At 37.5% G+C, this 23,078-nt stretch overlaps 1 protein-coding gene across 1 annotated transcript in view; it reads left to right on the top strand.

The window, feature by feature from the left end:
- The window catches only part of LOC137394188 (sperm flagellar protein 2-like), a 56,595-nt gene extending 33,776 nt beyond the window's left edge, over window positions 1-22,819 (top strand). Inside the window, exons 23-39 of the mRNA XM_068080908.1 lie at window positions 438-632; window positions 1,595-1,804; window positions 3,372-3,540; window positions 3,827-4,004; window positions 5,151-5,254; window positions 5,846-5,982; window positions 11,267-11,477; window positions 13,331-13,414; window positions 13,684-13,822; window positions 14,306-14,405; window positions 14,801-14,908; window positions 15,467-15,595; window positions 18,140-18,322; window positions 19,593-19,745; window positions 20,608-20,820; window positions 21,323-21,448; window positions 22,578-22,819. Of these exons, the coding sequence (XP_067937009.1) occupies window positions 438-632; window positions 1,595-1,804; window positions 3,372-3,540; window positions 3,827-4,004; window positions 5,151-5,254; window positions 5,846-5,982; window positions 11,267-11,477; window positions 13,331-13,414; window positions 13,684-13,822; window positions 14,306-14,405; window positions 14,801-14,908; window positions 15,467-15,595; window positions 18,140-18,322; window positions 19,593-19,745; window positions 20,608-20,820; window positions 21,323-21,448; window positions 22,578-22,655 (2,517 nt within the window). The 3' untranslated portion in view covers window positions 22,656-22,819. The remainder of the gene's footprint in view (window positions 1-437; window positions 633-1,594; window positions 1,805-3,371; window positions 3,541-3,826; window positions 4,005-5,150; window positions 5,255-5,845; window positions 5,983-11,266; window positions 11,478-13,330; window positions 13,415-13,683; window positions 13,823-14,305; window positions 14,406-14,800; window positions 14,909-15,466; window positions 15,596-18,139; window positions 18,323-19,592; window positions 19,746-20,607; window positions 20,821-21,322; window positions 21,449-22,577) is intronic.
- The last annotated feature ends 259 nt before the right edge of the window (window positions 22,820-23,078 follow it).

Below are 23,078 nucleotides of genomic sequence, written 5' to 3'. Positions count from 1 at the left end.
TATTTTTTAACAAGTGAGAATTTTTAAGCTTAGCATAAAAAAAAATTGCTCAGAATCTATGATATTTCAAAAAGTATAAGCTAATGGCTGATATTTTCATTATTTCTTTTTTAGCTGGATCATGGCTCTTTGTAATTTTTTTGTGCTCTGGCAGCTGAAACAGCAAATAAGTTATTTGCATAGAAAATAAAATTGTTGTTGCTCCATACATTAGTTTTCACTCATGCTGTTGCAAGTTCCATAGCCTTGCTCTAAGAAACAGTGCGACAAAAGTTCTATTCTTTCATACTTACGCTGCTTTAACTTAGTGTATGATTTTTTATTAGTTGCGGCAAAAATTTGCGTTTGATTGGTTAATAACACAGTTAAATTACAACTTTGAAGTTGTCTTCTGTATATTAAGGAAAAGATAACTCCCAAAATATTTTTCAATGCAGCCATTAGCAGAGTGTCTTGCTCCACACTGGGATGCTATAGAGAACACCTATATAGACACGTCTAAACACACATTCAATGATCTGAGGGAGGAGAGGGAGAGAATAATTCACTACTTCTACAACATTCGCAAAGACTTCCTCAAGTATCTCAAGCGACCAGATTCCAAACAAGACTTTATTGATCAGTGGCTAGCTGTAAGTGCATTAAATATATTCATTGACCAGTTTTCAAGTGGTAATCTCTTGATTAGGTCACTTTGGGTGTATAGGGTTCACACTATTCAAGCCATAATTATGAGCTGAAAATTCCAAGATTGGCTGTAACACAAAATCTTGTCCTTGGAATATACAAAATTTCTAACCCAATTAACTTTATGAGTAACTTTATGTTTTGGCTTGACTAAAACATAAACAGATATCAGACTGGTTTGGCTAGAGCTGTTGGGTGGTTCAGCATTTTGAACCTCAGATACAACTGGTAACAAGGATTTTGTTAGTTAAATGCATCTTGCATTTGCAATATGTGTGGATCTCACTTGCCGCATAATTGGCAGAGTAGTATTAAAAATGTTTAAATGATTTTAAAATCAGCGCACCAACCAGCAACCATGTCTGATCTTAGATACATGAGTTTTTGTGTTGACTCGAGACGACTGGTTCTTAACCTTGTTGGATGTACTGAAACCCATCAGTTTCATTCACGCTTTCATCCTTCTTTATTGAAAAATACTCTTTCACATTCAAGACATAGGTTTATGTTTGACTGGTGTACAAAATGAGCTGTGTATTAACATCTCTATGCTTAAAAAATAAAATCAATACAATGCATGAACTCACAACAAATTACATATATTTTCATAAAGACGTGACCTCGCAAATCAGTATGACTTCTGCTGTTGCCTTTGAGAGACTAGACCTTAGGTGTCTTGACCGTTGCCTAACCCCTGATAGTTGACTCAACGGTTGACCCTATGGTTTAATTGAATTCATGTTAACAAACACTGTTCCAGGGTGATGAATGTAGGCTAGTACAAGCTCTCTATCATCAAAGCATGAAAATGCTTTTGGCAGTTGAATTTGTCAAGTGATACAGTTTTTATTCCCTTCCGCAGCAAAGTACTATGTGCACATGAAGGCTGATTACTGTTCTGTTACAGGACTATAATCAAGTTACAGAAGACATGCGGAATGATGAGGAGACAATGTGTGAACTTCATCAGAAGGTGGACGACCTGAGAGATCGACTATGGAATATTTGTGATGAGCGAAAAGTGCAAGCTGAGACTGAGCGACAAGACATAATGAATGACGGGTGGCTAGATGACCGACTTGGTGTCGTCTCCAACCAGCATATCACCCAGATGCAGGTCTGAGGCTACTCCACCTAATCCAATATTATATAGTATTGTTATGTTTATTTTAATAATTTCATGAGTTTCTGAAGTCATTAAGAGCGGAAAGGACAGTAGTCTTGGTGATGATTTATCAAGTTTATTTGGAAGTCTCCTCCAGATAGCAAATACACATTTTTTAAAAGTGCGGGAGTATCTTATAATAGGAGTATCCTTGCCTGATCTATCAGCTAAAGTTAGTCATATAACTGCTGCCTTGAACTGACTATTGTGAATCTGTAAATCTTTACTATAATAAGAGCCGTGTCTGTCTGTCGAGATCTACTGTTGAAGGTTAGCAAAAAATATTACATCATGCGGGATTCAAACTTGCAACCTTCAGCTTATTAGGCAGACACTCTAACCTCTGCACTAGTCGTTTACATTGTTACCTTTTGGAATAATTGTGTAGATATCACAAATGATGATATCTACATACATCTAGTATATAATAATTGGACACATACCGGATGGTCATGCACTTTAGTGACATTTTCGGTGAAGCTTGATATTGCTGCATTGGCAGTTTTAGAAAAACTTTTATACCTACCAAGGTTTATCACCAGCTTCTCTGCCGTAATGTTCACAATTACTGATAGAGTTGTAAAAAAATGATGCGGGTCGTCACAGCCAGAGTAGCAGTCGTTACAGCCAGAGTAGCAGTCGTTACAGCCAGAGTAGCAGTCGTCACAGCCAGAGTAGCAGTCGTCACAGCCAGAGTAGCAGCCGTCACAGCCAGAGTAGCAGTCGTCACAGCCAGAGTAGCAGTCGTCACAGCCAGAGTAGCAGTCGTCACAGCCAGAGTAGCAGTCGTCACAGCCAGAGTAGCAGTCGTCACAGCCAGAGTAGCAGTCGTCACAGCCAGAGTAGCAGTCGTCACAGCCAGAGTAGCAGTCGTCACAGCCAGAGTAGCAGTCGTCATAGCCAGAGTAGCAGTCGTCACAGCCAGAGTAGCAGTCGTCACAGCCAGAGTAGCAGTCGTCACAGCCAGAGTAGCAGTCGTCACAGCCAGAGTAGCAGTCGTCACAGCCAGAGTAGCAGTCGTCACAGCCAGAGTAGCAGTCGTCACAGCCAGAGTAGCAGTCGTCACAGCCAGAGTAGCAGTCGTCACAGCCAGAGTAGCAGTCGTCACAGCCAGAGTAGCAGTCATCACAGCCAGAGTAGCAGTGGGGTGATAAAAAAGATAACAAAAACCCATGAGTTAATTTCCTTGATAAACTTGCAGCTCATTCTGGTGACAGTCTTGGATGGAGTCATCTGAATTGAATTTCTAATTTTAGACAAATTTTTCACAGACTCAAATGTGATCACTCAGCGGCCAACAAAAAAATAGGCATTCATCAATTTTTTGAAGTTAAAGATTTGTTTTTCCAGTTTAAGTTGTCAACAGAACAGCCTAAAGCCTTTTCTTCATTATATTTTACTGTATGTTTATATTAGTCATTATTCAGCTCATTGGTTAGTGATATGAATTCCGGCAATGTCTTTTTACACGACCTTTTATCCATAACAGTCTGTTATTACCTGCTACTACCTCATGTAGGCTGAAGTAGACAGGTTTCAAGACACAGTGCAGCTCCTTAAGGACTACTACAAGGGAATGGATGGTCATATACCAGACGAGGTTGCATCGGATCATGCAAGGCTGCCCTTGATAGAGCTTCCTGTCGTTGATCAGGCTGGCAGGCTTACCACCCCAACACAAATGGCAGGTAGGTCCTCTTCTCTAAGGCTATGACACTATCATGGTGACTTTTCATACGATTTTACACTTTTTTTGTTGTTTACTAAGGCATATAAAACGCAAGCACACTGCCGGAGAGCTTTGGATTTTTGTGATTAACATGTTTGCTGACCATGATAATGTTTCACAATCACAAGTTACACGTGTGAAAAAAATAAACATATTGGTTTTAGGTCACACAACAAACCAATTGTCATGCATTACTCTATTTTTGTATGTTGCCATCATCATTTTTATGTGTAACAATTTGTTAGAAGCAAGTCAGCCTACTCCACCTCCAGAAGAGGAGAGAGCAACTCCTAAAAGCCCTAAGGGCACACGGTCAAGATCGGCCACTCCAAAAGGTGGACGAAAACGCGGAAAGAGTGCAAAGAAAGAGGAAGAAGTCGCCCCCGTGACTCCGCCTCCGCAGGAAGCTCTGGCAGGAAGGAGGTGAGTTTCATCTCCATGGTGACCAAATAACTTTTGAATTTTTCCGTTCTGAGTACCTGCGTTCTGAGTACCTGCGTTCTGAGTACCTGCGTTACATTTATCATAACAAGAATTCATGTTGATAGATTTTAAAAAAATTTCAGTAAACTTCTTCGTTATGTTTTTAACAAATTTGTATGCATTTGATCAGCCATCTTCAAATGGAGAAGTTTGTTCGCTGGACAGATGTTCCCCGGTAAGTTTATCTGAAACACAGAGATTGATGATTCTCACCCGCTTTTTCTATAGCACTCACTGTTTATAATTGACCTGCAAAAACTGTTTATAATTGTCTCTGGGGGAGGTATCTTTAGAGACCTTTACACATTTATATGTTATCTTTGGCTCATATGGTGTTTAAGGAATTATTAAATTTTCAATATACATTTATGTACTTGTATATGCCAATTTCCTTCACCAGAATTGATGACAAATTACTGCTTACTATCATATGTACAATATTAGATCAAGCGTTTTCTAGTCTTGAAACAGATTAAATTCACTTACATTACATGTATTTGTAAGGTGAGAATAGTTTCAGAGTTTTATTAATTTGCTGCTCTTCAACCAGCCTTCTGCAATAGACTGTGGTCTAAAACTGAGGTCGGACTGTATACCGCTATTAGATCTAAAAAGCTTGATCTACTTTTTTGATTGTGTCTAAAACTGGCAATTCAATTAGGCTGAGATCAACTGTTACAGTTGTTAATAAGCTTTGGACAATGGTCTTTTTCTTCAAACTGTTGTGAGGAAGTCATCGGCAACTCCAGAGTCAAAATACTAAAGCTTATTAAACAGTTGAGTCTATGCGTCATGTGATGCATTCACATTGTACGGTTTTAATGTCTTCTGTTTTGTCTGAAGCTACGAATAGATTTTATATATTCTTTGTATGATGCACCTCATATCAGGCTGTGAAGGAAGCTCTTGCGAGTGAGATAGTCTGCTCACTATCTGTTATCCTGAGTTGCTTACAAGCAGTGGCACAAAAACAAGGTTTTTTTAATTTTACAGGATTTTGGAGCGTTCTGTAGACCGTGGATGACTAGGTAAACATGTGGATACTATGAGTCATTTCCTGTGACTCGTCTTGAAATTATTTTTTAGAATTCCACTAATGCCTCGGAGGAAGCCAGAAGGGGATGTCGATGCCGTTGCCCCCTCTGCAACTCCTGGGAAAGGAGACGCAAAAAAGGACAAAGCAGCAAAAAGTATGTCCGGGAGGTGGAGTGAAATAATTTGAACCAATTGCGGCAGCTAAATTTTGGCTTGTTGCGATAAAAATTGGCAAAGGTTGTTTTTCAGGCTGAAAACAACAATTTTACCTGTTTAGTCACATTTTAAATACAAATTTATTTTAATTTCTCTGCCTCATAGCACATAATTCACAGCGTATACTTCATAGTGTACACTTCGTAGTGTATATTTCATAGCTGATACTTCATAGTGTACAGTTTATACTGTATACTTTGGTGTATATCTTCAAATGTATACTTCATAGCATATATGTCATAGTGTATACTTCATAGTGTATATTTCATAAGCGTATATTTCATAAGTGTATATTTCATAAGTGTATATTTCATGAGTGTATATTGCATGAGTGTGTATTTCATAAGTGTATATTTCATGAGTGTACATTTCATAAGTGTATATTTCATAAGTGTATATTTCATAAATGTATATTTCATAAGTGTATATTTCATAAGTGTATATTTCATAAGTGTATATTTTGTGTAGATATCTTCTGCATATTAGTTTAAGATTATAGTAAACTTTTGACACATTATTAAATTTTATAGCTGCTGGAAAGAAAAGCGTGGCAGCGATGCCAAATGAAGAGAAGGCTGAGAGCCCAACGCAGCAGGCAGCAAAAGATCCAGATGAGAAGCTTATTATAGACTCATATGAGAATGGTGTGAGGGCGCTGTCCAAGATCGTATGTATTACTCACTTACATGGAGCTCTCTTCAATAATATCTTAGCCAGTTCTTGTGTATGTCATTGCAGCATATACGTACATGTATTATCAGTGTTAACATTATTACTATTAATACTATTGTTATTACTCTATATAAACTTAGGTTTAGTTGTTGTTATTATTATTGATATGTATTATCATTATTAGCATTTCTAACATTCAGTGTTAATAGTTTTGCTGAAATTATTAAAACAATTCTTATATTATTATTTACATTATTTTACAATTATTAATAGTTTTTTCTATTGTTATTATGATTTTGTACAGCTGATGTTCTCTTGGTTGATTTAGTGTTCAGAAGCTCAAGCCAGAAAAACTCACCTGTGTAGTCCAACATTTTTCTCAGATATTCCGTTGACCCCAGTAGTGCAGCAGACTGCACCTTGGCGATCGCACTTTTTTCTCTATTTCCAAAGCAGTCAACTCTTCCTCTCAACTGCGCCAAGTCCTCCAATTAGTAGCAGGTGGACAGATGTCCTTCTCTGTTCCCTCATTTCCATCGCTTACTCTTCATATTTCTTCACTTTATCTCATTTTTAGTCCTCCACTTTTCCATCTGGCGCTGCCCAATCAGCCATGTATGTTCTAGAAGCTCATCTCTCTCTACAATATCTGGTTCTTTGCAGCAATCATTTGGTCTGGCTGTATTACTGTATTCCACCAAACTATGCCCTTTCATTTGATGGCTGTACTATTTCATGCACGCTTGGAAACCACTTCTATTGACAGAGGTTCTGATGTATAAATCTCGCTACACCATCAGCATCAAGTTTAGGGCATTCACTCAATTGTTAAATATAGTTTCTTGTCCCTTATTCTCTATCTTACACATTGGTGTTTACTTTCCATTTTCTCCGTGTAATTTTTTCCATCTCACAGGTAGAGGCTGGTTTTGGGCCGCCAGGAGCGTCCTTTCTGACACTTTCTTTATATATCCATATTTTATCCATCTGTAGATTCTCTTTGGGTTTTTGTCAGCAACCAGATTAGGGTATTGTCCATCAAGTGTGTTTTCTTTCCAACCTCTTTTGTCTTTCTCCTTTTCATTTTTTCATAGGTAGAAACTCGGTGTAACCTTTCTGCTTGTTATTGACATAGTCTGATATTCCATACTCTTCTGTTCTTTCACAATCCTCTGCTGATCTTAGTCTTCTGTCGCCCCTATCCCTTGGTAAGTACACCCTGGCTATGTTAGCATCCTATCCTCGCCATCATTTCCATTGTTATATTGATGACTTTTATCATATTGCCTTCTTTCAGATAGCTTCTTAGCAGCTTCACTCTGCAGTGATATTCCATAAATACAGATTCTTTCTTTTGTCTTGCTTTGATGTCACAAGCCTCAAGCATTCCAAGGTATTTGTGTTCACCCTTTCTTAGATCTTTCATTGTTTTTCCATCGGGCAGCAATATTGCTGTCCTCAACTCACTTTCCTTCATTGTCAAGGTCACACATTGGTTCAGTTCAGACCTCATTCTCCCATTCTCTGTAAATATCCTGACCATCTGCACTAGGCTTTTCACCTCACTTTTGCTCTTTCCATACAGTTTCAGATATTTTAGGTATAACAAATACTTCAATCTGTTTTCATCGCTAATTCGCTTTAGATTGTAGCCCTGTTTTGGTTCAGAGTTGCACAGACATGAGCATGAGACCCACGACAAGCTGTAGAGGAGAAATCGGATCTCCTTGAAATAATCCTCTGTTGATGTTCACTGATCAGCGCGACTTTCCCTTGAATTTCAAATGGGGAGTCTATCTATTGTGTCATACTGTTCTTCATGAATCTTCTGACGTTTTCTAAAGCTTCTACAGTTGTCAATGTCTTTAGCATCCATGCCTGTGGCACCAAGTCATATGTCATCGGATTGACGGATTTGTCTGTCTTGATCTCCAGTTTTATCAATATAGCCTTTTCCAGCAGTAGATGATCTCTTGTCTCTCTATATCTTCACCTACATTTTTGTTGTCCTTCGCCGAAGATGTCATTTTTCTCTAGAGACTGGTATATTTCATCAACAATCATTTAGGCCCGTAACTTACATACAACGGGTATGTTGGTTTTGGTTACCTGGGGCCATTCCTTTGCATTAGTCTTTTTATATGAGTAAAGCTCCCCTTGTTATCATCTATTTAGGCGTCTCCCTTTTTTCTAGGTAATGACATATGTACTATAAAGTCCTGACACATTCTTCATACAGAATCCTTGTATTTCAGGGTGTGGCACTTTCCAGTTTGGTAGTTTCTTGAGGACAGCCTGTAGCATTTGCTCTGCTGTCCTCAGTCTTTCTTCTATCCAAGTAGTGTTGTACCATATTTTATCTCCAAGTATCGCTCTAGAAATTTTTAACCTCTTATTGTTTGGTGTAACTTTTGCAATTCTCTTTTGTGAATATTCTGATGAAATCTTGTCTGAATTATTTCAAATAGCTCGTGCCGATATCGCTTTATCCTATCACCGTATTGCCTGATCTTTCCTCCAGTTACCTGAAGCCTGTTTAAATTCCTCCATTACTAGGTTGTACCTTTTCTTCCTGGTGCTCTCTTTTTTTTATCTTCAATTCTTTAATCATTATGGTGTCCTTTTATTGCTTCCTCGATCGCTCGAATATTCTGAGTCTGATCATCTCAACTTTTCTTGTAAGTCAGATTCTGCATACCACTTTTTGACCTTCTGCCTGCTTCCGTTCAAGCTTCCATATTTACACGGTTGCACTTGCATAGAATGTGTCATTCAGGTCTGTGATGATATATATCTATACATAATCCAGTATTCCATGGATCTTCACTTTTTTCATCACCTTCTTTGCTGCACTCCTCAAAAGTCTTATCTATTTGTGTTTTTCTTTCAGCCCCTCTCTCAGCCCCTCTCTCAGCCCCTCTCTCAGCCCTTCTCTCAGCCCCTCTCTCAGCCCCTCTCTCAGCCCTTTTCTCAGCCCCTCTCTCAGCCCCTCTCTCAGCCCCTCTCTCAGCCCCTCTCTCAGCCCCTTTTCTCAGCCCCTCTCTCAGCCCTTTTCTCAGCCCCTCTCTCAGCCCCTCTTTCAGCCCCTCTCTCAGCCCCTCTCTCAGCCCCTCTCTCAGCTCCTCTCTCAGCCCCTCTCTCAACCCCTTTTCTCAGCCCCTCTTTCAGCCCCTCTCTCAGCCCCTCTCTCAACCCCGCTTTCAGCTCCTCTCTCAGCCCCTCTCTCAGCCCCTCTCTCAGCCCCTCTTTCAGCCCCTCTCTCAACCCCTTTTCTCAGCCCCTCTTTCAGCCCCTCTCTCAGCCCCTCTCTCAACCCCGCTTTCAGCTCCTCTCTCAGCCCCTCTCTCAGCCCCTCTCTCAGCCCCTCTTTCAGCCCCTCTCTCAGCCCCTCTCTCAGCCCCTCTTTCAGCCCCTCTCTCAACCCCTTTTCTCAGCCCCTCTTTCAGCCCCTCTCTCAGCCCCTCTCTCAACCCCTCTCTCAGCCCCTCTCAGCCCCTCTCTCAGCCCCTCTCTCAGCCCTTTTTTCAGCCCCTCTCTCAGCCCCTCTCTCAGCCCCTCTCTCAGCCCTTTTTTCAGCCCCTCTCTCAGCCCCTTTTTCAGCCCCTCTTTCAGCCCCTCTCTCAGCCCCTCTCTCAACCCCGCTTTCAGCTCCTCTCTCAGCCCCTCTCTCAGCCCCTCTCTCAGCCCTTCTCTCAGCCCCTCTCTCAGCTCCTCTCTCAGCCCTTTTCTCAGCCCTTCTCTCAGCCCCTCTCTCAGTCCCTCTCTCAGTGCTGTTACCCTCTTCACAATCTGTTTGTGTCAATCTTTTAGTTCATCATCCTGTCTGTTGCTTTTGATTGTACATAATGGTTTCCCATCAGTCACACTTGACTGAAACATAGCAGTATCCTCATCTCCCTCTACTTCTTGTGAGAGCGCCCACCCTTCTTTTTTATTTACTCTTCCTTAAATTTCTTTAAGCTCTGCTTCTGTCAGCCACTTTTTCTTAATGATAGCCCCTGTATGATTTGTAAGTCGCTAATCTGTCAATGATATACATCCTTTCTGCTGCTACAGTTTAACCCCATCATCATATTAAGGTATTCCTGTGATCTCTGCTATTTTCTATAGCAAACCTATTTTCTCTGCTATATTTTATACTGAGATTCAGGGCTCTCTCATTCTGGCCAGTAGGAGATTGACAAACCAGCCTCTGCCTGGTCAGATTCCACATTTGCCACAGTTTATTATTATTATTATTACTGCCATGATTATTATTACTATTATTGTTTTGATTTATAACTGAGTTGACAGTCTAAAGTGAAAGAAAATGGAAAAGCTACTCGTAGCAATTAGTCTGCTTTCTATCTGCAAAGAACTAAAATGTAATTTTGTAGATATATTTTCTCACTATAAAATAAAACCGTTGCACTTCTGCTTTATAAACTATCTATAAGCTGCATAACGAATAGTTTGTAACCACAGGCTAAAATAATCGCCATGATATTGTGATGGTGCTAGGTTAAAGTATCATATTGTCACATCACACGTCCTGTCGTCTCCGAGAGTAGTTTTCTATTGAGAAAAGAAGATGACTCCTAATATATGGAATAAATTAATTTATTGTTTACTGATGTAATTTAGTGAATATCGATTGTATTTGGTCATAAAAACGTGACTGTTCTACTTATTTAGGCAAGGCCCCTGCTCAAGCAGCTCTTGAAAGAGGCTAGTAGGCCTGTCCATATCGTTATAGTACATCTATGAGTGTTCATAGGACTTCTTTCTCCTTGTATAATGTTATGCATGATGTTCTCTAGACCCTGAGGCTTTGCTACTCCTCCTTTTCGTGGAATTTGGCTTTTCTCTTGTTCTTCTCTTCTTGTTGGATCCTTCTTATACAATGCAAGAATGTGGTGTTTGTGGACTGCCTTACTTTCAACTACTTGTGGTTGAAATATACTCATATGATTGCTGAAGAATGTTCGCCAGTGCCGTTTAAAGAAAGCTATATAATGGGCAAGGACGTTTTAAGGACGTGTTAAGGACTATTTTTGCTTTTTGATTGATGTCTAAAAATATAGTTGCTAACTCTTGCAAAACCTCGGTAATATAAATTTATAATAAGGGGCTAAAATATTGCTTTTAGTAATAAAATAGTTTTTTATGTGAAGGAATCACATTCTTTAAGCAAGATAGAGTGGTCTCTAGATGACCTTTTGCGGTCACGCCATCAGAAAATCATTATTTTTGAGTTGTGTTCTCTCCCTGCAGTCATCATAGTCTTATTTCAACCACAGATAGCGCAAGAGGAGGCTCTGAGAAAGGCAGCGGAAGAAGCCGAACTGGAGGCAGCAATGGCGGCAGCAGCAGAAAAAGAGAAGGCAGCAAAGACAGATAAAAAAGGTGGTGGAAAAAAGGGGAAAAGTCGTAGCCCAAGTCCAAAGAAAGGAGGGAAAGGGAAAGAAAAAACATCTGCTGCCCCTGTAACTGCACCCTCACCTTTAGCAAGTGTGTAGAACCCTAGGCTATACTTTGAACTCCTCTATCTTTTGCACCTATAGCTCTTGTTAAATTATGTGGAAAGCGATCAGATGGTGTGAAACATGGCAATGGCATATTCGAATGTCATGTTTTTCAGTATTTTAAGTTGAATTCATCATAGTGATCTCTGTTGCTAGTTAATAGTTTGGGAGGGCTGAAGCATGATACGCATGATTGCATAAAAAAAATGCTTTTCTATACCTAGACTGTGCTCCAGTTATTTGATAAAATGCCTAAGAAAACATTTAGAGTTTGTCAAGTTTACGGAGGAGTACGGTTTGTTTGCTTGTGAGTTTAACTTGGGCGCTAATCTGTCTCTTGGCGGCAGCTGACAGAGATGAAAATGATTGAATCCTTCGATAAATCGTATCAAATACTGTAAACTATTACATGAAAAAGGGCCATTCTTAACAAACTCATATGATGAGAACAGGTGTTATTGTAGACTATACCAACAACAGAGTTCAAAAACTCATTTATCATATAGTAGCTGTACTTTTTACATATATTCTGACAACGCCTGCAAGATCTTCTTTTCATGTCTTCCGAGAGATTCGTCTAGTTTAAATATTGATGCAATTAGTATTATTATAACTCTTTTGTTACAGAGAGCTGTCAGTTTTCAATTTTACTTTTTATTTTATTTATTTAGTTTGTATTTCTACTAACCTTTATATCTCACTATAATGACACTCTTCGTCATATGCAGTCCCATGACATGGAAAACGAAAAGTGAAAAAAAATTGGACCTCATCTTGTTTTAAGTTGAACATGGAAAATTCTCTTGAATAGTTCCATAATCCTTGTCAACAACTTTCTGGAGACCTGCTCTCTGGCATTGCGTCTCTTTAATAACTTACTATCTATATTAAATGCAGACCGCAATTGCTTTAATTCTACTTAGAGTATATTTGTTACATATGAATAGTGATCTCTCAACTGCATGATAGTTTTGACTAACATAATCATGCGAAAGTGCCTGCAGTCACTTTTGAGGCGCAGATGTATCAGCATCCATATCATGAAAGATAATGTCGGTTACAAACACTGCTATAATTTCTATCATCACTGTGGCATTTCTGTGGCACTGCTAATAATTACACTTAACCCAGTTTATGCGAGAAGTTATCTCTCCCTGATGTTGTTGTGGATGTTGATTCCCTTTATTTTCGTGGTATATCTTTGGTTTTGCCACTATTTTAGTGGCAATTATTGTTCTGTATGTCGGTTTTATAGTCTCTAAGGTTGAAATGATATTTTCTAGAAACCTTGAATATTGTTCATTTATTGTATCAACAGGTCTTTCATGTACCTTATTTGCACTAGCATTGGTAGCACCTGCTAGCTAGAGGGAGGGTCTTTGTTGCTATGGAAATATTCGCCAACACAGCTTCTTGTTATGTATGGATATGTTTCAGCGTCTCATAGGAGGGATGCCTTTGTGGTATCAGCACCTCTTACGGGAGTTTCTATTCGCTAAAGATTGACTTTTGTAGATAAATTTAAAGTTTTTATCGTATAGAGGGTTTTCTTTCTCGCATTTGTCTTTTTGTATCATAACTTTCTGATTTGCATTGAAGTCACGATTAAATTTCTTGGTGTATGTAATCATGCAATATGATTATTTTAATACTTATTTTAGTTATGATAATTAACTAGATTTAACCTTTATTTACCATGTGTTTGTATGGAAAACAATAAAATAAGGCATAATGCATTAGTGCTTACATGAAGTCTTTAAGATCAGACTGCTACGAACAAGTACATGCTCCTTAGCTTTTTTATGGAAGAAAAATACTTAGTTGTTCCATTCTTCTTAGCTGAGGAGACGGAAGAGGAGAAGGAAAAGAAGAGGCTAAGAGCTAAGGCTAGAGATGAGTTTTTTGCTGCTATCAAGATTGAAGGTTTGTGCAGTATTTCATTTTTATTAAGGACCTTAGTCTATGTCTATGTATTACGATCAAGAATTGGAGGCTACTTGGTAAGGCCTTATAGTAGAGAGGTTCAGTATCATGATTCGCAATTTATCATAGAGCTGATCATGTGGCATCAACTCTAGAAAAGAACATGGGATTCTGTGTTAACCTTTGTGAAGGAAAGCCATCACATAGACTTGTGAGCTATGACCAAGGTTGTGAGTATCCTAGAGTGTCCCCTTACCATTTGCTTGCAGAAAGCGCCTGTAAGGTTAGGCTAGAGCTCATCAAGCTGGTGGCTATAAAGACCCTTACAAAACTAAAGGACAAGGCAGACGATGTCTATAAGGACATGAATGACTGGCTTGGTGCTCGCTTTCTCAAGGAGATCGAAAGGTAAGCAGGATACACTGCCAGTTTAGTGAATGGTTGCTATGGCGATTTAATGGAGTCAGGAAACTCGGACCATACACAAAGCTAAGTTCGTGGTTTGTCACAATTGTATCCTAGTATACAGTAAAATACCTATTTTTTCATGTCTGTTGTTTTGCTATTTTTCTGTTGTTTAGACGTTTGCTTTTAACTTTCTTCTGAAGTTTAGATTTTTTTCTGTACCTGCCGAGTACCTGCCCCACTCATTTTTGCTGTCAGCCTGAACTGACAGTAAGTCCTTCCGCTGAACACACTGACAAACACTCCGAGGCTCATTTCTTATTTGTAATTGACAATTTCTGCTCTGTAACTCTATAGATGAAGGTTCGTCAATTTCTCAGAGATGTCCTTGAACTTTGAACACTAAAGAATCGGTACTTTCAGCATTTCCTCTCCATTAAATTTATCGATAAATTTACAAAAACTGTTTTTTCTGTTATTTTACAGCATCGACCAAATGTCTGAGAAGATGCGACATGCTGTGGAGAGCAGGTCGACAATCAAGGAGCAGATAAAACTGGTTCAGGAGGACTTCCTGATTGCTGAGGTTGGTTTTCTTTCTCTCTTCTTTGCCAACCTAAGCTGATTATCAACGAAACATGAAAAATTAGTTTACCTTTTGGATGTTTTTTTAGTAAAATATTACATTCTACTTAGGTCTTAGAGCAAGCACTATAATTGTTTTTCTCAAAAGGAAAATATAATATTAACTAAACAGATGATTATTTTGCAGCATTTAAGGTGCTTAGGCTAAATAGTGCTTTTGCTAAAAAAACATCTGTTAAGACAGAATTCGTTTTAAGAGAGATGTAGAGAATAGATTGGTGCATTCTCCTGTGTGAATCCTCTTTAAAACATTGCAAAAACACTCTAACTCTAAAAATATATTAAACTATAGCGGTACACATCACATGGAAGATTTTTAATAATTTCCTTCTTTAGGACGTGAAGACCTTGAGAAGTCCGAGTCCCCCAGCCAGACCTGACCCAGTCGAATATCCGCAAGCAGAGTACTTCACAGTCAACCAGCTCATGTCACTCTACACCCAAGTATGTGAATTTGTCTTATTTCCATGGCAAGAGGGTATCAATGTTTGTTAATTTTATATATTTAAAAAATCCTTGCTAACCGGACAACTTAGTTGTAAACAGAAATAAGTTATAATTACTTTGTAACGCAAGGGATATGATACAATTACCATTCCGTATTGTATTGATAAAAAGGGAGTTGTTCACACACTTTTGTTTTTAATTGTTTTTCTCCGTTGTCTTATGATTTTCACAAAATTTTAGGATTGTTTAGATCTAAGGCTAATGTTTGCAACGAATATATCTGCGTTACCAAAGCTCCTATCTCATAGTTGAGTATGAATAACTTGACAAAACTTTCTGTTTTCATTTGAACATTCTTCTGCGCACACTATTATCTTATACAATACTCCATATACGATCTGCTTTTCTATAATCTTTTGACCAGAACTTCGCATATGAGAGTTCAAAGATAAAAAACACAGCATCATATATTTCATAAACTCGAGCTCATGTATTCATAGACATCGAAACAGCAATGTCGTCAACTCAATAAACAGTTTATCTGATCTATTTTAGTTCACACTTGTTGCTAAAGATGGTGTCATATCAGTTAAGAGCTTTATAGACATCTTTCAAGAGTTCACATCGCTGACACACGGAATGGAGATGCTGCCTGATAACTGGATGCATATCCAACTTCCACAAGTATGTCACTTTCTATTAATAGGAGTTATGGAACCTACGATTACCTTTTTCCATCTTGAGTTGAGTTTAGAACAATGTGAAATCAATGGCTAACCTTTTTACATGTTGAGATGAGTGTTCCTTAAGAGTTCCATATAATTTGTAAAGTGATGAACTTTGCATTACTGTTTAATATCTTTCTCGCTTTAGACTATTTTATTGTTTTTTGTTTTTCTTTCTTCTCGTTTTTTCGCCTCTCAAAGGCATTTTCAATACCTACAGTAATAGTATAGTGACCCGTTTTTATCTCTGTTTTTTCATCTCATCTGGATTATTGCGTCTTGTTGTTAAGCCAAGCCTAGTCTCTAGCTATTAACATACTTGTTGAGTCAGTTATTGATTTGTCTTCTTTTCGAAAGCCTTTTGTCTGACAGATCAAGGACTGCTTTTCTGGGAAGGATTACGAAGCATTTATGGTCAAGTTCTATGCAAACACGTACATGTATAATATTAAATTAGAGGGATGTATGTCATAGTTACATACAATTGTGAGATAGTATTGTATTATTCCGAACCGGTGATTTGCATTATGATAGATAATTTATGATGATATTTTATGAAAAAGGCCATGAAATGTGGCGGGAGTTTGGTGGTTTTCTCTTCAGTGATACCACATGGTTAAAGAGTTTGTGTATAAATCATTAGGAGTTAAGTGGCTGCTATAGGAAGGATACAACCAGCTTAAGTCAACCCACCGGGTAAAATATAAATGGTTAAAAGAAGAGAGGGTTAAAACTAAAGGAGACAACTTCAGACAACTATAAATATTACATTATAACTAGGCGAATGTCCGGGTAATGAAAAAGTCTTTGGAAAGAGAATTTATTTTTATTTAACATATAACAACATTTACCATTCTAACTTTTAAACTTCATATCATGGGAAAAGTGTTTTTTGTGCAGTTCAAATGAATTAAGAGAAAAAAACAGCTGTAAAGGTTTTCTAACTTTCTCAAACAACTGTAACTTTTAAATTTCATATTATGAAAGAAGGTTTTGGTGAAATAAGTTAAGATGAAAAATAAAACTGTAAAAGTGTTTAAATGTAAAATCATTAGCAAGTAATGGCTAAATATAGTCTGTTTTGCTACGATTACAATGAACAATTATTTGGTATACAATTATATGATTTTAGTTCGTTTCAGTGTCGGCATTATAATGCAAAAATATTGTATAGGCATATCGAGTGTTATAGAAACCCATAGTAATTATCTAATGCAATCACCTCCTGGTAAAATCATCATCATTAAAAACTAATAACACAACAATATGTAAACCTTAGTAACTATTATTACCTTCAATAACTTTAGGGCATTTTGCGGTTATGATCTGCAAGAAAATGTGACATTATAATGTACTACGTGCAGAGTTCTTACCTTCAAGACAGACGTGTAACATAAAGGCTGAATCTAACTTATATGCATTTAGCTTACTAAAAATATACTTGAAGGAAGTTTCAGTATACATTTTAGTAAACTTTTAACTAAAATTGTATCACCTATCTGTTTGCGAACCTGTTTTTACTATAATGGATGATGCTGAACGGATATGTCAAATTTTCATTTCAAGAGAAATGTTTGTTGATATCGTTTTGCGGAAAAAATTTTTACCACTAATACAGCGAAAGCGAAAACGAAAAAGCATTGTGTCTTATAGAGTTAATAGATTTCATAGTTTCAATTATTACGTCATTTAGCGTGTGCCATCGAGAAAAGGATATACGGTGTATGATAAGAGTGATAGAATCATAAGAACTGCGTAGCTTGGTGGCTAAATGCATGGTTAGAAACTTGTGGTTGCGATTTTCATGAGTTCAAATCCAGCAGAATGTGAGCTTTTAATTCCAAGATTTTAATAGTTATAGCTAGACATACTGAAGGACATATACACACAGATAAACTATGAGATTTATATATATCAACTCATTTTTGAATTTTTGCAAAGCTTATCAACAGAGAACTCGTATATGAGTTTATATATGAACACATATATATATATATATATCAACTCATATATGAATTCATATATATACCAACTCATATATGAGTTGATATATATATGAATTCATATATATATCAACTCATATATGAGTTCTCTGTTAAAAAGTTTTGCAAAAAAATAAAAAACAAGAGACAAAACATGAAGCTTGTCAAATAAATACGCTATCAAATACTTAACTTAAATTCTCATAATTGCTAAGGACTCAACCAGGTACTCAGACTATGTCAATGCTGATGAGTTTATAGAGTTTATTCTTAGTGTATACGTTCACCTAATTCACATCTAAAAGGCTCAAGTAGGCCTATAATTTTGCCAGCTATTTCTCCTCTGCCTTTAGCGGTTTTCAACATTACACAGGGCTGACATACTGGGAACCAGATGAAGACCTTGTACCTTATCTTTAGCACATTTAAGCCGTCTCGTCTCGCCAAACTTATAAATATGTCTTGTGTTGCTTGCCAGCTGAAACTGCTGCCTAGCTTTAGGATTAAGTGATGAATTGCAGTTACAAGATCTGGCAGCGATGCTGTCATTTGATGGAGAGTACATCAATTGGAAGTCTTTTGTGACTGCTGTCGCTCAACCTATCTCATTGCCTACTAATGAGGAGTTGATGGAAACTCTCAACAAGTTTAAAGTTATGGACCAAAAGAACTTGGGCTACGTAACAAGAGAGCAGTATAATAAGGTATGTTTAAAATACCTGTTTCCACATACCTCTTCTGTAATTATTAAATACCCATAGTTCATCAGTGATGTCAGCTATATTTGGGGAGCATTGAATGAAGCTGTTTTCTTTGCGTTTGTGATTGAACGGATTTATGCAACATTTTTTATTTCATTGGTTAGTTAAGGTGCGTGTACACCAGGATGGTTTGTTAGAGTTGCGTTTCCTCTGAAAGAGTTGGAAAAGCTTCTAGTCTGTTTACGATTTGAAATACATTTTTCCAAAATTTCACACCAAACTAACTCAAACTCCGACTATACAAAATAGGTGACTTTTTAGCCAATGAAATACATCATCAAATCATCATTTGCTTGTGTTTTTGGCACTATTAACATTGGGAGCTATGATTGGTCAATTCTATGTTCCACTCCTTTAATGATGACCGTCAAAAATGGACAAATGTAGCATGCAGCACTTCAGCGATTTTTGTGTCAAACTAGGACAAAGCCGTTTTTACAACAGTTTTTGTTGTACACCAAACTTGCTTTGTCGGCGTGGAAGCAACTTCTATAGACCGTCCTGATGTAAACACACCTTTGCTGTGGTGGCATTCATGGCTTGAGAGTTTAATCTAGCTTATTGAAGAAGGTAACCATGGTTACAGACTCATTATTACTATTATTATTATTATAAGTGTTCATATTACTCCCTCATTGATAAGGAACCACAAGGTAGCCTACAATGCTCTCCACTGCACGTGAAGCCACAAACTTATTGAATCCTGCTACAGCACTCACTGACTCCAACCTGTCAACAAAAGCTATCCAATTGTATGGCCTATAATCCTGACTGCAACTCAAACAAAAGCTATCAAATCTTACAGCCTATAATCCTGATTGCAACTCAAACAAAGGAACAAAAGCTATCAAATTGTATAACTTATAATCTTGACGGCAGTTCAAACAAAGGAACAAAAGCTATCATAAATTGGATAGCCTATAATCTTACTATAAAATATATTTTAGCGCCAGTAGCCCATGAAAAAGTTTGTTGGTATGCGAAATGTTTACATTGTATTTTTACCAATCATTTTTATTGATTTGATATGAAGCCGTGTGCTGAAGTGCAAACAAACATAATATCTATAAGGTAATCTATAAGATATCAAGGTATCCCTATAGCAGTATCAATATAGAAGTGATGAAGTGGTCATACACCGAGATTAAATGGCTCCAGTTACTGCTTATTCAGGACTTGCTGTACGAACCATGATTTAATTTTCTGTTTGCAGATTGATCTATGGTTTAGGGTCGACAGAATGTTGACCCCAGAGAACTCGAGTGAGCCATACCAGTACAACAGGCTTGAAAATATCAAACGATCACTATTTGACTTCTTTGCCAACCACGCAGAACCTCCCTCTAAGCTCTTTTACAGAGAGTTGGTGAGTTCGTAGCTGTTTCTGATCGAGCGATCGGAGTTGTGCAGTTACTTGAGTCTATTCCATAGATAACAATTTGACTCAGTTAGATAAACTGGTTCAAGACCCGAATGTTGATGTATTTTAGTGTATCTGACAAAAGAGAACATATAGTAGGTATTTCTTAGCAAAAAAGTTTTTATTCTTAGGTCTCATGTTTATGGGTGGCTCTAGAACTCCTTCAAACTCATCAAAGCATGATTGGGCACTGTTCAATAGCTTCAAGTTTATAAGCTAGGCCTATTGCCATTGAATGATAATATCATCTCACTGTGGAAGACTTAGCTCAAAAACTTTAAAAATGTTGATCTGCAGTTTCATCATAACCTTGATAAGCTTGTAGAAGTTTCTGCACAGCCCTGCGTGTTGTCATCCTCAGTAGAGATTTAAATAGTTTTTTCAAGTGTTTCAATTTTAATTTATGACTGTTTTCTAGTACAGCTACTAGGGATTATATATCTGGGATAAAGTGCTTTTTAGAACTTTGTAATTGTTACAAATATGATGATCTAAAAAATTTTTGATCTCAGGTCATAATTAGCCTCTATTTTTTCTAAATTTATCACAATAGCTGATGCGTCAATCGGTCTGCAAAATTCTATTCTCGGTCTACAGTATGAAAGTTTTGCAAGACTCTGTCAGCAATAATCGAACTAACAAATGCTTGGTAGTGCCATAAACTGAATTATACACTGGTTGATAATTTGTAAGAGATAAGATACCAGACTGACTTGTAAATGTTTCTACGTTGGTTTAGTCGTACTCTTTCACTATTTATATATCCACAAGCACCTGCTCTCATCTGTCATAACGTCTACTTTTGCAGCTGATGTACTTTAGCGTAGACAGTGATGCGTACCAAGGCTTCCTTCGAGCGCTCAGTGTAGTCTCAGATAAACTGATCAGTGCGGAGGCCAATGAAGATGCCGCTATCTACCTCGTCGACCTGTACGAGGTGTTGCACCACGGAGAAGGCTATGGCACGGCCAACAGCCACAGGTTTGCCCTGCCTCTAGAACTGGACAAAAGTCTACCTATAGTAAGTACTGTAGGTTTATTGCTGATGAAGGGTATGCTGTCAGCTCTTAGGTATATAATAATATTCCAAGTCTCTCTTATAGACAACTTTTAGAATACAGTAAGGTTGGTTGGGGCGTGACTCCTTTCCCCCTGCTAGGTATTATTGATTTATATGTAACTTAGAGCTAAACTTGTAGAAAAAGCTTCTAGGTTTTTAGCAAGATTTAAAGTAATGACCTTACTGTTAACTAGTGTATCATGTAACATGACCTAGTCAATAGTGTCATATTCACTCCATAGACTTATGAATGTAACATGACCTAGCCAACAGTGTCATATTCACTCCATAGGCTTATGAATGTAGCATGACCTAGCCAACAGTGTCATATTCACTCCATAGGCTTATGAATGTAGCATGACCTAGCCAACAGTATCATATTCACTTCATAGACTTATGAATGTAACATGACCTGACCAATAGTATCATATTCACTCCATAGACTTATAAATGTGTATTACAGGAAAAGCTGCGAGATGTCTATCAAGAGCTCTGTGATGATGTAACTGCTGGAATTTCTTTCCGAGTCCTCACAGAGCATCCAATCATACAGGACTGCATCTCCAAGTTCAACAGGTTTAAACAAGCTGTAGGTATCCTTGGCAGTCATACCTCGTTCTATGAAACCTTCTTATGTTTGATAACTCTATAGTTTCACTAAAAATGTTTCTATGTTTCCTTGTATAAGACAATTGTAATTAAATCACCAACATAACTAATGCGATCAAAGAGTTGTCTCGTATGGTAAATGCCCTGAAGCTATGACCTTGATGTTTCTCGTTAGGTTTATCGTTATGTTTCTCGTGAGCTTTATCAAAGATCGCATAGACCTGAGATAGTTTTAAAGTACAGTCATGTTCATAAATATTAACACCCCTGTCATTTTAGAGTGTTTGCTAACTTTAGACTAAAATTCTGGAAGTTATTGATGACTTACCATATACTGTACAAACCTTATATCAAATGAAAGCTTGAAGTCTCCTTTATCTGATAAACACAAAATTAAATTTCCCATCACAGTTTGACCTTGATTTTGAAAGTTTAGAGGCAGGAATGGCTAAAGTCATGATATTTTCAAAAATTAAAATTTTGGGTTCCACATTGTTGCGGGCACGCAAACAGCTCTGAAAAGTGAACCAACTCTTTGAAGTATTTGACAATTAGAAATAATTGTTTCTGAAGTAATTTTCAGAAGTCTCAGCTTCACTTTGATATATAAATTGTTGAATACACTTTAAATATAAGACTTACTCAGGTTTAATTATAATCCTCTCATTTAAAACTACTCGTAATTCCAGGGGTGTTCATATTTATGAACATCACCGTATATGAAAAAGATTTTGACAAGGCTTCAAGCAACTGTTATTTCATCATCTAAATAGAATGATTTTTTTAATGAGATGACGAGAGTGGGGAGGGCGAGCGTTTTTGTTCATGAAAACCTTACCGTTAGACTGAGGTTATTCGGCTCACTGCATGTGATTGCTGGAAAGGAGTATGGACATATAACGCTGTGTGCCTCTGATTAGTTGAGCGGTAAGAAGATCATATTTTGAGATGAAAATTAATATTTTTTTTAAATACCGCACACCTGAAGTATGCATTTCATTCAAATAGAACTCTTTCTCCATGATGGCACCATTCAAGCTGATACTTTGGTACTGTTGTTTAGCTCAACTTCAAATGTATCTACATGTATATTAACTAACTATTTTCAGGACCTGGCATCTATATTTAACCCGGTGACCCCTGGAGCTGATCTTGGATTTGCGGAAAGTCTGAGCATAAAGGAATGAACATATCACCCAATCTCAGCTTACTGAAGTCTGTCACAATTACTGTAAAAACTCACACCTCCGTCCACCTTTCTCCACCTCCCTCCACCTCTGTCCATGTTGTTTTACAAAATGCTCAGATGTCATGCAGCAAAAATTTATTCATATATTTTATTTCTTTTTAAGCCAATAGTTTTTTTGTGAATTTATTGAATAAAATGTATCCATTTATATTGAAAGATTTCTCTGTATTTATCTTGTAATAAATTTAAACTGTCAAAAATTCCACAAGACCAAATTATTAGAAATAATGTTATGGTTGATATTACTGACATTTTCACTGCCCAAGTGTAACAGCTGTCACTAGGAATACAGGGGTAATATTACACCACCTTACTAGGGATATAGGGGTAATATTAACCACCTTACTAGGGATATAGGGGT

This window comes from Watersipora subatra, chromosome 4 (assembly GCF_963576615.1).
Source record: "Watersipora subatra chromosome 4, tzWatSuba1.1, whole genome shotgun sequence".
Taxonomy (NCBI): domain Eukaryota; kingdom Metazoa; phylum Bryozoa; class Gymnolaemata; order Cheilostomatida; family Watersiporidae; genus Watersipora; species Watersipora subatra.
This window is presented reverse-complemented; position numbering and strand designations above follow the sequence as displayed.